This window comes from Aethina tumida, chromosome 7, assembly GCF_024364675.1.
Source record: "Aethina tumida isolate Nest 87 chromosome 7, icAetTumi1.1, whole genome shotgun sequence".
Lineage (NCBI taxonomy): Eukaryota > Metazoa > Arthropoda > Insecta > Coleoptera > Nitidulidae > Aethina > Aethina tumida.
Genome location: NC_065441.1, coordinates 6194600 through 6208754, shown reverse-complemented (window position 1 = coordinate 6208754; position 14155 = coordinate 6194600). Strand labels below are relative to the sequence as shown.

Here is a 14155-nt window from a genome sequence, read left to right as displayed (position 1 = left end):
GATATTGGAACTGTACATTGCAATTTAATGGTGATTGATTTTCAATGAACGTAATTTGTAAGAGTTTTCATAATTCCGTGTAAATAATGTAAATTGCTTGAACGAGCATAACTGCGCATATAATCAACTAAACGATTCACTGGTAATTGGGACTAAAAAACTAAACAACGATCTCCAACACCTACGAGTAACTCTAGCGCCAGCGTTTGAACGCCCATCGGACCGTGAAATTTCCTTAGCAATTAGTATAATTTCATTTCAGGTTGTCGAATTATTCGTTTGTTAATTATCCCATCGAATTTATTTACTTTCCAATTCTTCGTTTTCCTTAATGATTACCATGGAACGTTGCCTCGTGAGGATGAAGAAAAATCGTTGCATAATGCGTCAATTATCGGGCGCCAGTTGGTGAACAAGAGGACGACGAAAGACTTGGAAGAAAAACAAGAAACGCAATTACAGACAGATGCGGTCGGAAGAAGCTCACTGCGTACGGAATTGGACTCGTGGAATTCCAGTTCGACCGCTCGCGTCGATCCCCTCGAGTCATTAGTAGAAAGTAACTAATTGCCATTATTCGAAACGGCCGTTTTTTACGTTGTTATTAGGTGCTACCGAATTCGGTCCCGATAAGAAAAAGTTTTTGATAAATGAGGCGATCCGATGCGCCAGGTGATGGCACCAAGGTGTGACAAATGTTGCGACTGCTTTACTCAAAAGATTAATGATGAAGAGACACATTAAAATATTAATTTGGGATCTCCGCATGTTTTTGGAGCAGTGATAAATCTGATACGTTCGTTCCTCCATGAACCTCTGTTTTTAATTTATTGGATCTTCATCAAGATAAACAGTTATGTTTTCTCTTCAGCCATGCCGATCAAACACAATGCAAATACAAAACATGAGTAATAACCACCCGTTAATCATTGTCATTGTAATTTTATATCTATTTACCCACTTCAAAAGGTCTTCATATACATTTCAATAATTTAAAGATTACATTGACTAATGCACGTGTTTTACATTAACATTGATTGACTTTTATGATCAATAATTTCCCTATCGCATTCATAAAAATACTTCCTTTCACGTGTTCCCACTCCACAATCACATTTTATCCTTCTCCATCGCTTGTTGTAGCAGTTCTGTGAAAGCTTCTCCCTGAACCTGGCACCAAAACCAGTTGGTGCTGGTGTAATATATTTTTATTACGCAAAAATTATATTTTCGGACAATTAATCGTTAATTATCTTCGTTCATCTAATACGAAAAAAAAGCAACTTTCACGGTGGATCGTAAACTGGCGTGTGTCACAAAATTACATGCATAATGACGTGTAATTAAGCGTATTACACCGGTAATTAATTTCTCCGGAAATTATGGTTGCGAAGCACTGCACCGAAATGAACGGACTGGTTCTGAGCAGGACACGCAAGACCACTATTTGGAGTAAAAACTGACGGTGATTTCATAGAAAGTGTTTGTAAAAAAAGGATGTACATTGAAGGATTTTTGGCTTGGGGGAAGACCCGGAAGACATCTTCTTCTATTGGTTTTGCTTCAGCCCAGTAATTTTCTTAGGAATTCGAAGAACAAAGATGTGAACGAAGGAAAAGAATGAGATTTTCACTCTCTCCTCATGAAAAGCTTTAAGAACTTAATTAAGAAACGCCACGGATACGTTAAACCGTAACAAGAAACAATCCAATGAGTTTCTTCACCGCTTTCAATTACGACGCAAACAACCAACAAAAGTGCTGTTGATTTGTTCCATTGCTGATCGCGGGATCGCTAATAATTTAATTAATAACGTCTGCACCGAATCGCCATTATTCCAGGCAATAGGAAATATGCGGTAATTGCCTTATTGTCGACGACGGAGAATACGTTGATCTTATTAAATGAAAATGAATTGAGATTCTCACGGGTAATTATCATTTGTGCGATTCCTCAGTTATTAATCAATTTTGTATCGTGAACCGTTTGTTTATTATTGCTGGTGTTGGTTTCTATAAATTGCATTGTTGCTTATTCTTCGAAGGATCGTGATAATTTGATAGACATGATGAATGGATGTTGGTACAATTCCAAAGAGTTCAAGGAATCACAACAATGTGTAGAATGTAAGATCTTATGAGGTTAAGATGAAACTAAGATTACTAGTCAAATAGAAAATAATTATGATTTTTATATTTAGATATTTCTGGCTCTGTGTTGGTTCCAAATTTAATAAGTTATGTGTTTGTACAAGTTTTAAGTTTAAAATTTAAGAAATCTTAAATTAAGAATTGAAATATCAAAGGTACTATAAAAAATTTCTTATTTATGTAAATTGGATTGTTTTATATATTTAATTGCATCAGTGAAGGTTCACAAGAAATATAACAAATTCAGAAGACAAACTGGAAGAAGATTCAGTACTTTTGGTCTAAGTTGGTCCTAAATTTAGTAAGTAATCTGTGTGTACAAGTTTTAAGTTTAAAATTTAAGAGATCTTAAATTAGGAACTCCAATATCATAAGTACTACAAACAAAAAATTTTTATTTAATTTAATTGGACTGTTCTACATATTTAATTTAATCAGTGGAGATCTACAAGAAATATAACAAATATAGATGACAAATTAGAAGAAGATTTGGTACTTCTAGTGACTTTGGCATCTGAGGCGGTTCTAAATTGAGTAAGTCATCTGTATGGTACAAGTTTTAAGTTTAAAATTTAAGAAATCTTAAACTGAGAACTGAAATATCAAAAGTACTATAAACACTTATTTATGTGAATTGTACTTCCATAACAAATTCAGATAATAAAGTAGTACTTCTGACATTAACTAGTAACTAGATTTTAAGAGTTAGTAAACATAAGAGAATTGTCTGGTAAAGATTATAAAGTTAGCAAACTATTCACCATTGAAACATTGTAGGAATACTAATTTAAACATTTACATCAATCGTAAATAGCTAGAAAGGAAGAATAATTATGTACTTACCACAAGTTCGGCAAATTTGGCGTCGAGTTCCTCCTGCGAAGGCATCGGTTGTGTTGGCGTGATGGCTTGGAGGGTGAGCGTTCCGGTGTTCTCGACGACGCAATAAGTAATTTCGGGTGGTTCATCATCCTGCAACACAAACACATGATTGCTTAATGATCCGATGATGAATTATTAATGTACCTTCACGTGTGCGAACGCCAAATTAAAAATTTTCGTAACCGAAACTTTCATCCGGTCCATCATAAACAATTTCTTTCGTTCCGCACTTCCTGAACAACGAGTCGATCGAGAGAAGTGGGTTACTAAATTGTAGTGCAATTTATATGTATTTATATTTACGTTAGATATAGTTTGCATATTAGTTAGGCACTAATCTTATCTATAATTGGTTTAGGCATAGATATATTATTGTTTACTAGTTAAGAGTACCTCGAATATCCCTTAATGGCGTTTATGTAAACATACCCTATTTTATATGGGCCATTTCAAAAGGGTAAAGGGTCAGTCTGACAGTGTAAGTCGTAACAAATAAAGTTTTATTTAAAGTGTTAAATAGCCTTATTTAACTTACGTGTGTGAACGCCAAATTAAAAATTTTCGTAACCAAAACTTTCATCCGGCCCATCATAATCAATTTCTTTCGTTCCGCACTTCCTGAGCGACGCACCGATCGAGAGAAGTGGGTTACTAAAACCGAATTCTTGTAGCGCATCTATCTGATAACATTGTCTTTTCGTGTATGCAATTATAAACACGGTTTCGTAATAAGGACGCGTCCGATACTAATAAAACACGTTTTCCAACGCTGCGTTTGACTGACTGAAAAGGACGGCCCAAACACGCTGACCCACAAAGACACGTTTGTTTAATTTATGCAATTGTTAAGCGGTGTTTATCGAGATACGGATGATTAATAACAAATGATTCTTGAAATGGTGTTATTAACGTGCGATACAAATATGGTTTATCCAATTTAAACTTAATTATCACATCTGAAACGTGTTTGGGGCATCAGTCTTTGTTCTTAATCTTGAACTAAGATGGAGGGTGCATCAAATTTGAGAAGACCCTTAGTGAAAACAGGTGAAATAATTAACTGTCACCTATCAAAAAAGAATTCTAGAAGTGGTACTTGATGAAAAACATGGTCGCCGACGTGACTACAAACACTTTCATCTTGATAAAAACGTTTAAGAGTGGATGTAAACAACTGTGCCGTTCGAGCACTTGCGAACTGAGTGAATTCTTGTTTTAAAATGTGGGTTAAACATTGCACTTGTGCCGAGAAAATTTCAATTTCAATTAGTCTTCAGCTTGATTGAGATCAATCCTAGTTGAGCACCAAAGTCTTCGGTTGGCGTCACGTTCTTCAAAGCCAAACAAAATTGGCATTAGGCACGTTGCATTCGAAATCAATTTCGAATCGGTCGCCCCGGGGCGACTTGCACCAGTTCAGCAACGAAATCTCTCGCAAGCTGGCCGGTGGATTGTTGTTGCGTCCACTGGTAGTACTTTTCACCGGTGACTCACCGAGGAATTTATGGAAATCATCGCCGAAACTAATCGGCACGGTGATTTAAATGATTGCCGATTTGTTAGTAACTTTCGGCCTGTCCCTTTGGGGCGATGTGACGAAAGCGTGTGCGGAAATAAATTCCTCTCAGGTCGCCCACACGCTTTATCTTTACGATTGTCGATAAAAAATCCATTAAAAAAGAATTAAAAATGTATTACATCAGAGTCGTGCCAGTGAAAAGTTTAAATGACGGGAAGTACTATTGGAGGAAACGTTTCCGAAATGGTACCACCACCTACGCGAACTTTCCTTCCATCCATATGCATATCCAGCCATCAAACAAAAAAACCACCCATGCAGTCAATTAGCCCGCTGATTGACTGGCACGCATTAATCACGGTGCGTTTATCTATTCGACACATTGCATTCCGCAATTATCCAGTTAACCATCTGTAAATATTTCATTTATTGGCGCAACGTGTTGAGATATTTTTCTCAGATTACAATTGCCCGTGTACTGATCCGTTTATGGGCAACTGAGTTATTGAGTTTGGACTACTTTCCCTGCGGTACCCTTTTTTTTCTAATCGTACTGTTAATCGTGCATGCATGTATTGTCGGTCTGAAAAAGTCGTACCTATATGCAAATTTGCGGCAGTGACTCGGATTGTTCTACATATTAAGTATAATCAGTGAAGGAATACAATAAATGAAGAAGATAAACTAGAAGAAGATTTAGTACTTTTGGTACCTTCGGCATTTGAGTTGGTTTCTAATTTAATCTGTCATCTGTTTGAACAAGTTTTAAGTTTATTATAACATATTCTGATGACAAAGTGGAAGAAGATTCAGTACTTCTGGTGCCTTTGGTATCTGAGTTGGTTCCAAACATAGTCAGCCATCTGTGTGTACAAATTTTAAGTTTGAAATTTAAGAAATCTTAAATTGGGAACAGAAAGGTACTACACACAAAAAATCTTACTCAAGTGATTTGGATTATTCTCCGTATTTTATTTAATTTGTGAAGATTTACAATAAATATAACAAAACCTTTGGTATTTAAGTTGGTTCCAAATTTTGTCTATCATTATTTTTAGTTTTAAGCTAAAAATTCAAGAAATTTTAAACTAAAAGCTCTGATAGCAAAGTTAAAGTGATTTAGTACCTTTGGTACTTCTGGTGTCTTAGTTGGTTTCAAATTTAATATGACAGCTGCTCATATGAATTTAAAATTTAATAAACCAGGAACTCAATTACCAAAGGTACTGTTAACGAAAAATTCGTAATTTAAGTACCGTATCATTTCAAGTTTAGCTGAGCTGAAACACTGATAAATTGCACCGTTTTGTTACATTAATTGCCTTCAATATCGTAATGAAAAGGCTCACACCGGAATTAATTACAGTTCATCAAAGTGAAATCAGTCAAATATCAAAAAAGCCAATGAATACCACCCAATTAGAAAATGAAAACCTCTCCCGAGTTATTAACACCATTGTACCGGTACCAATAAATCCGGCATTGTCTCGCATTCCAATCGAAAAACCTTAATTAAATATCTACGCAGGGAAGAAACGGTCATTAACAACTAGCCGAAGGTCGATTCGTTTGCGAGATAACCCGACCAAATTTGTTTAACGATTCAATTTCGTCTCTTATATGGAACGATTATATTAATGTCACACCTTTAATTACGGTACGACGGCAATCCGTCAAGGCAACCCGTCATAAATGACGAACTCACGACGATTTGTACTAATTAGATCAGCTCTTATTAGTTCAATGCGATTTGTATGGATTAATTGGATTCGAGTAGACAGTCTCAGGGTTTTTCTGTCGTTTTACTTAAGAGGAAATTGTCGGGTAAAGGATAATTTTTACACGATTTTGCTAGGTTAGGTTCCTTGAACTTGCATAATGTGGCCTCTCACCAAGATATTGGATAGAAGGCAATTTTTCAGGTACTTTTGGCACAACATATAAATGATGTAACATATTATATTATTATATTAGAAATAAATAAATCAAACAAAGAAAGAAAGAAACATCATATTTTTAAAGGAAAATGTCTTTGTTATCAAATGAATTAGATGAATGACTTTAGTTCAAGGTTGAAATAAGATGAGTACTGACTAATAATTAGATTCCAAGAGTAATTAAGGAATATTTGAGACAACCAAATAATATTGAAAATTATTTCTGTGTTATAGAAATACTGTTAAAATACATCTATGAAATACAAATAGTAAATGATTTATAGTTAAAAAGAAAAAATAATGATGATATTTTTGTTTACTATTTAAATTGTTACATATTAAAAAATATAGACTAGAATCTACAAACAAATGTATATATTTTTTCACACGTTAATCATAATCATCATAACTGTTCTTTGAAAACATTTCTATTCAATGACTTAGAATAACATTGGAATATTTACTAAGTCAGTAATTTGGATAAACACAACACAAAGCAATGACTTTTAAGAATTATTGTCCAGTTTGTTGTAGACTGGATAACATTATGCTTTTATGGTATTTATTTATGTAATTTATGATAAGCTGTTTACAAAGTAACTGTATTGCTAAAAATAATCATTAACAACTCTTGTATTGGGAATTTTTAAATAACATTGGTTTATCTAATAACGTTCAATATTTTCAAGGTAATCCTCCTCTTCCTCACGAATGTCAACACTTCCAGAGCAAACACGAAACAGCTTTTTACCAATTCACCATTGAATCCCACTTTCATTGCAAAGTGCACGTTTGAAAAGCATCTCTGACATTTCGGCGATTGTACGCGGACCTTGAAACGTTTCAAAAGCGAAATTGCACGTTGCAACAGGCTACTTATGTTACCAGCAACTTCCTGCCGACCCCTTTTATGCAGAACCAAAATCAAGATCGACTTCCAAGTGGGTCAAACACTTCGTGTTTTTGTTTGAAGACGTCTCGGTTATCTGTGTGTGTGTGTATGTCGAGACTTGTATGTACTTTGGCGATGTTGGTTCTGTAAACGTATCGCACACAAGACTTGGAAATGTTAGTCAATTAAGAGTTGACGTGAAATTATTTGCTAATTAATGGGTTTGTGAACATTACAAGAAGGTTATTTGCGTTATAATTGTTATGGGAAACACATCGATCTTTTTTTCTATGGGTCGTACCAGAAAAGTTGATATCAAGCAAAAACTGACCAGACTTGTTGAAACGTATCAATCCGATTTGCCCCGAGGCGAATTCATGTTAAGTTTATTAGCCGGACAATAAAAGTAGAAATAACACACCTAAATAATTAATGGATCAGTACCGTAGTAATTCAAGGCAACACGTCCAGTACGACAAACCAATTTGCATCAATCATACTTGTAAGGACTAAAAGATTTGGAAACTCGCAGGTGTCGTTTCGTTCGAGGCTCCAAAAAAACAAATACAAATCACAATGTAAGGTACAATTATCTATTGAATATGGCCAATATCGACTTTTGAATGGTCGTGGGAACCACGGCAATCAATTAACCAGCCGAAGACAATGGGCAATATTTAATATCTTCATCGCACATAATTGAAACATTAAAATGAGTAATGATTTTCGTACTAAAGCTTTTTTCTTTTGGTTCAGTCGGGTTATCGGCGTGTCAATTGAACGTTCACTCAAGAGTACCATCGCGGAATTATCCTGGGGGATAAAGACTTTCTCCATTTTTACGTGTTACTTTTACCCGTTCGGCGTTCAATATAAATAATCGATAATGAAATTAAGTTTCTATTAGACATTCCACGATTTTACGGCCGGGCATAATGGCAAAACATTTAGATTAAGAGGAATCCAAGATATGGCGCACCTTCCAACTGATATACAACACTTAAGGTTGTGTGTTGATGTAAAATTTCGATTTATCCGTTAATTTCTAATTCAATTAGCTAATTTTAAACTTAGTGTTCTCGTTTTTTTATAAAAATCATTTGAAAGAGCATGGGCGTGCCCAACATTATTTTAGCTGAGTATGAAATTTAAAATTACATAAATTTAATGCACTTTTTAGTGACGAATTTATTTTTAGGGTGCAGAAGAGTGCCCAGAATTTTTCAAAGAGACTTTCTAACATAAAATAAATTTGATATGACCATAAATATGTCTTTGGTTATTACAAACATATTTTTAGCCATAAAAGCTATACTTAATTTGTTTGTTATTATTAATTATTTTGGCACACCCCTGTTAAAAAATTATTTAGTCTAATATATGCAGAATAAGTACACAATAGTTATTTAATAAATTTTTAATACAAACACTAATTTAAATTACACAATGTAAAACCACACACATACTACTTTGAATTCTGTCGATAAGAAAACAAATTGGACACGTGTAAATTAACATACTTTAAAGATACAATTAGGTAATGCCATAACCATATCCGGCATCAAATTCACCCATTTGTATATCTTGATTAAATTATTTACTCTGTATCGTAAATTAACTAATACAGATTGAAACTGATTGAATCCAATTCCATTAATTTTTTAAGGACGTGATCTATTAATTTATTGGGGCGACCTAACCCAAAATTTATTAAATATAAATCGAATATTATGTTAACTAAGGTTGTGCTAATTTTTATTGTTGAGTGCCATGGGGAACCTTGAAATTCTCGAGGAAATTTAAATCGATTTCCTTGGGAGTCATTATGATTTATTGTGTTTGGGCGGCCGGTTAACGTAAATATTGACAAACTGTGTAATAAACTGTTTTACGAACGTATCGAATTACTTTTGCGGGGTCGTTAATCATAAATCAAATCGGTTTTGATTATCAACTGGCATAAACTGGACCGATAAATCCACTAGTTTTGAAAGAGATTAATTAAACATTTATAAATAAATTTTTGAATTGTGATCAAGCCAAATGAAATAACCAATTATAAATATGAAAATATGTTTTAGATACTGCTGCAGAAAAAAGAAATATAAGAAATGATTTTTATCAATTTCTTGAATCAACATTGCAATATAAGAATAATAATAATTCTTTCTTGGACGTAGCTACTGCACAATTAAAAATACATATAAATGTGTAATAAAATATAGGGTAATAAAAATAATTAACTTGCCAATAAAATAAATACATAAAACACACATAAAAGAAAAATAAAATTACCATGTACAATTTTAAAAAGTGTGCTTTAGAAAGTTAAATCGTTAAATTACTTATATACTATTGAAATTTATGATATTATAAAAAAATAGTAATTAAATAAGAGAAATGTAATCATTACAGATTTTCCAGTGTTATTCGTATTTCATAAATTTGGGACTATAAATTTCAATACTTACATAAAACCCCATAAAAACTGATGTTTGCAATATTTAGCATTTACTATTAAAGTGATTTAGCTGGGACCAGGAAAAGTAATTTACTTTTTTGCGTCATGATTTATTTGAATTAATTATATTTTAACATTTTTGAATAAAATTCTTGTTTATTAAATTGATTATTAATTATTTTTGCCTTTGGGGAAGGATCTGAGGGGGATGAAATGATACAATTTTTATTTCGTTGATTTAAAAGTGGTAATGAAGAACGTCAATGTCGTCCTTAAACGTATACTAAAAATGAAATTAAGCAATATCTCATTGAATCCTCATGCAACATGTTTGGAACTTGGTTAGTAATTAAATTTTGATGAATTAGTCATTAGGATGAAGTTATATGCAATTATTTTCATAAAAAGTAGGACAAATGGATTCCATATAAAGTGATAACAATTTTATGGTAAATCAGATATTTAAGGTAACATAGTGACAGAAAAAAAATTTAATAATATTTATAAGATCAATTATTTTTTAGATTTAAATAAAGTGTTATGTATGCATAACACCATTAAGTAAATTTTGACAATAATGTTGAATGAAAACGTAATTTTGAGTTTTATTGTTATTAATAAACTTCAATATTAATTATAATTACTCTAACTTTAGTATTTTTTATGTCAGTCAATTAAAATTTAAAAAATTAAGAATTTTATTAGTATTTTCTATTCGATTAGTTGAAATGAAGTTATGACATTGTACTTTATTGTTTTATTGTTATTAATAAACTTCAATATTAATTATAATTACTCTAACTTTAGTATTTTTTATGTCAGTCAATTAAAATTTAAAAAATTAAGATTTTTATTAGTATTTTCTATTCGATTAGTTGAAATGAAGTTATGACATTATACTTTGATTAAAAAAATAAATAAAACATTTTTTCCCATATAGTAGTAGCATATTACAAATTTTTGAACATTATGTAAATTATAACAATAACATTGAATAAAAACGGAAATTTGATTGAGTATTTTTATTTTTAAACCATGAATAAACTTTTTAAATGACAATATAGAATAAAAATTAAATTTTATTGAGCCTCTAAGCCACATAAAATTATTAAAAATTTAATTTGTGAAAATAATGAATGTTTAATTAATAATAATAATTAATTATTTTTAATTTTTTTGGTCATTAAGTAAATTATACCGTGACTATGATTAAAAATATAAATAAGATATTTTTTATAATTTACAATAATATAAAAACACAAATAAATTGTAATTTTTATTTCCTCTTTGACCAATGATTAATTATAATAAGCTAAAGTTCCTATAATTATGGCCACCATTGTAAGTTAAACATTAAAAACGTAAATTACTTCTCTCGTGCCAAATATTTCTTAAATGTATTTAAATATTTTTTAATGAACTATTATCATCTAAGTTTAGTCAGAATAATTATTTTTTACTTATGAATTTGTTCATTTTGTTCCAAACATAGTACTGTCAGTACTGAACGAATAAGAAATAATTTTCTCAAGGAATAAATAAGAATATAAAAATGAGTCTTTCACATATACATATATTAAGTAATAAGAATTATAATTTACAACAAAAAAGGTAGTACTTACTTGAAGACAGCCGCACCAACCGCGCTTTGATCGCACGGCTGGCATGGCTGGAATGTGCAGACGCGGCAGGGCGCCAGATATGTTGTCCCACCCAGGAAGTTTAAGGGAACACTTCGGAAGCCCCTGAAAACAAAAAAAAACGATAACTACGAGCAACCAATAAATTAATCCATAAAACAAAACAAAGCAACTTCTGATCATTCAGTCGATTTAATTACAATTTAATTAGACCCAGTAAAAGTGGATGTTAGAAACATAGTTCTTCGCAATTTTAACTCGATTATCGCCAGCCATTGTTTCCACTTCGCGGCACATTTTATAACAGCTTTGTAAAATTAATTGGAAAAAAAAAACTTTTTAATCTTCCTTATCCGTTTCAGTTGTTGAAATTAATTGTCCGCTATCGTCGGCACTTAATCGCCAGACATTCAGAAGCTCGAAATCGAATTTAACTGTATTCTTTTCTTAACGCCTTTTCATCGTTTTTAATCAATGAACGCCGCAAGTAATCACCGATAAGGACAACAATTGGCGGCGAAGTAATTCGCGCCTCACCTTTAAAATTCACTAAAACACTAATGTACTGCCGCTTATTATTTAACAATTGGTTGGCAGTGAAACTTATTATTTTGTCGATAAGAACGAACGGCCGCAGATAACGAATGCCACACCGCAGAAACTGGAAGGTGTTGGTCGACTTATCAACGGCAAATAAAAATGGTTTATTATTATGAAAGTGCATCTCTCGATAATGTGCCATATGAGAGATCGTGTGAGTAATGCTCACACGTAAATCAACTGGAATGACGATAGTGGTGTTTGTTTAATGGGCCAGGATCAACAATTTGTTCATTACGGGTGTAAATCTTTAAATCACCAAATTTTTATCTAAAAATTTATCTAAATCTATGGAATTCGTAAACGTAGAAAGTTGGTATCAAAAAATGTTGTCATCAAAGGGCTGTAAATAAGTTTAACAATATTATAAAAGCAATATTTATTAATCGTGGTACTAAAGTACTCTTTCAATCCTTCTCTATATTTGACACCCACATTGAGACCACCAATAACCACCAGTATGTGAAGGAATAAACATATTTTCTTCCTAAATAGTTTTGATTGCTATCTTTGGCTTTTCAATAAGAAAAAGTTAAAAATGAGGTTTTCTTTCAGTGTAATTCATAAAATTTGTATCATTAACTCTTAAAATTAATAATATTGTTACTCAATCCTTTGATAGTAACAAGAGACAGATACTATATAGATTTCTTATACTTTTTATATTTCCTGGAGCGTTTTGATTGATATTTCTGGATTTTCCATAAGAAGAGTTAAAAATGAAGTCTTCTGTAATTCATAAAATTTATCATCAACTCTAAAAATTAGTAATATTGTTACTCAATTCATTGATAGTAACAAGAAACAGATACTATACAGATTTCTTGTACTTTTTATACTTCCTGAAGAATGTTAGCTTTTCAATAAAAAGTAGTTAAAAATGAGGTTTAGTAATATCATCGCTTAATCCACTGATAATAACAGAAGACAGATACTACAGTGATTACATGTAATCTTTATACTTACAAAATTGATAGTCAATCTTACAGCCTTCAGGTATTGTCTATTAAGTCATTATATAGAGGTAAGGTTCACCTCAATCTTGGTAACAGACATTTATGCATGTACAAATCTGTAGCAGCTAAACCGAAACCGAAACACATCTCCATCCCAAAGACACGAATCAATCAGGTGTTCGTCACGATAGATCTTTACAATCGCAATCTCGCCCACACAAAGCCATTATACCGTTTAACAGTTAGCCAGACACTGATTTTTGACGCTCAATTCATCGGCACGGTGCAATTGCACGGCCGCGATCACAGTTATTTGTGTTCCGATGTTTGGATTTGCCCAACGAAAAACTTTCTTCGTCGGTCCGATGTCATTGAAATGGAATTGTGTAACCGGATAATTGGAGTGCATTTTCCTGTAATGGATAAGTGATAGTTAACATAAAAGAGCGGATTCTTTATACGGTTGTGTAAATGAATTAAGTACGTGTGTTTGTCTGGCACGTTTTTGTTTGGTTTGATGAAGAGTTGGAAATTAGATTATGTAAGAGGTTATGTAGTCTGGTTCTTCCTCATGGTATAACATTGTTTTCACCTTACTTAGGAGAGGAGGTTGCAAATATATTGACCATGTTTCAATCTATTACATTTTGTAACTGAATAATCTGTTATGGATGATGAAGTTTTAAAATAGAATCTATTTTTAATGGTACCCTATTGTGATATCTTCTCCTAGCTAATTTTTTAAAGCTGATTTAATTAGACTGACATTGATACTACCATATCATCATCATTTCTATTTACTCTTCTTCACCTTTTTAGACTGTTGGTAAATAGGGTCTCTATAGTATTTTGTAGTAATCTTATAATCTTATTGTAGACATCAAAATTACGGGTTTCGATTTTTCAAGAGTGTCCTCAAAAACTTGTCTTTCTTTGATGACACCATATCATTATTATCTCTTTCTCGTTCTCTTCTCTTGTCTTCCCTCCTCTATTCTTCTTATCCCATCCCATCCTTTCCCTTCCCTTCTCCTCCTTTCTCTTTTCTTGACTTCTCTTCACCTCTCTTGTCTTCTGTTCTCTTCCTTTCCCTTCATTTCTCTTTCCTCTCTTCCTTT

The 14155-nt window shown here is 32.4% G+C and overlaps 1 protein-coding gene across 3 annotated transcripts in view; it reads right to left on the bottom strand.

Annotated features, from left to right (window-relative positions):
* The window catches only part of LOC109598414 (disheveled-associated activator of morphogenesis 1), a 69840-nt gene that overhangs the window by 5520 nt on the left and 50165 nt on the right, over positions 1-14155 (bottom strand). For all 3 annotated transcript variants that reach the window (XM_049970037.1, XM_020014324.2, XM_049970036.1), the window contains 2 exons: positions 11464-11586; positions 2994-3122 (listed from right to left, as the gene is read on the bottom strand). In XM_049970037.1, coding sequence (XP_049825994.1) covers positions 2994-3122; positions 11464-11508 — 174 coding nt within the window. In that variant the 5' untranslated portion in view covers positions 11509-11586. The remainder of the gene's footprint in view (positions 1-2993; positions 3123-11463; positions 11587-14155) is intronic.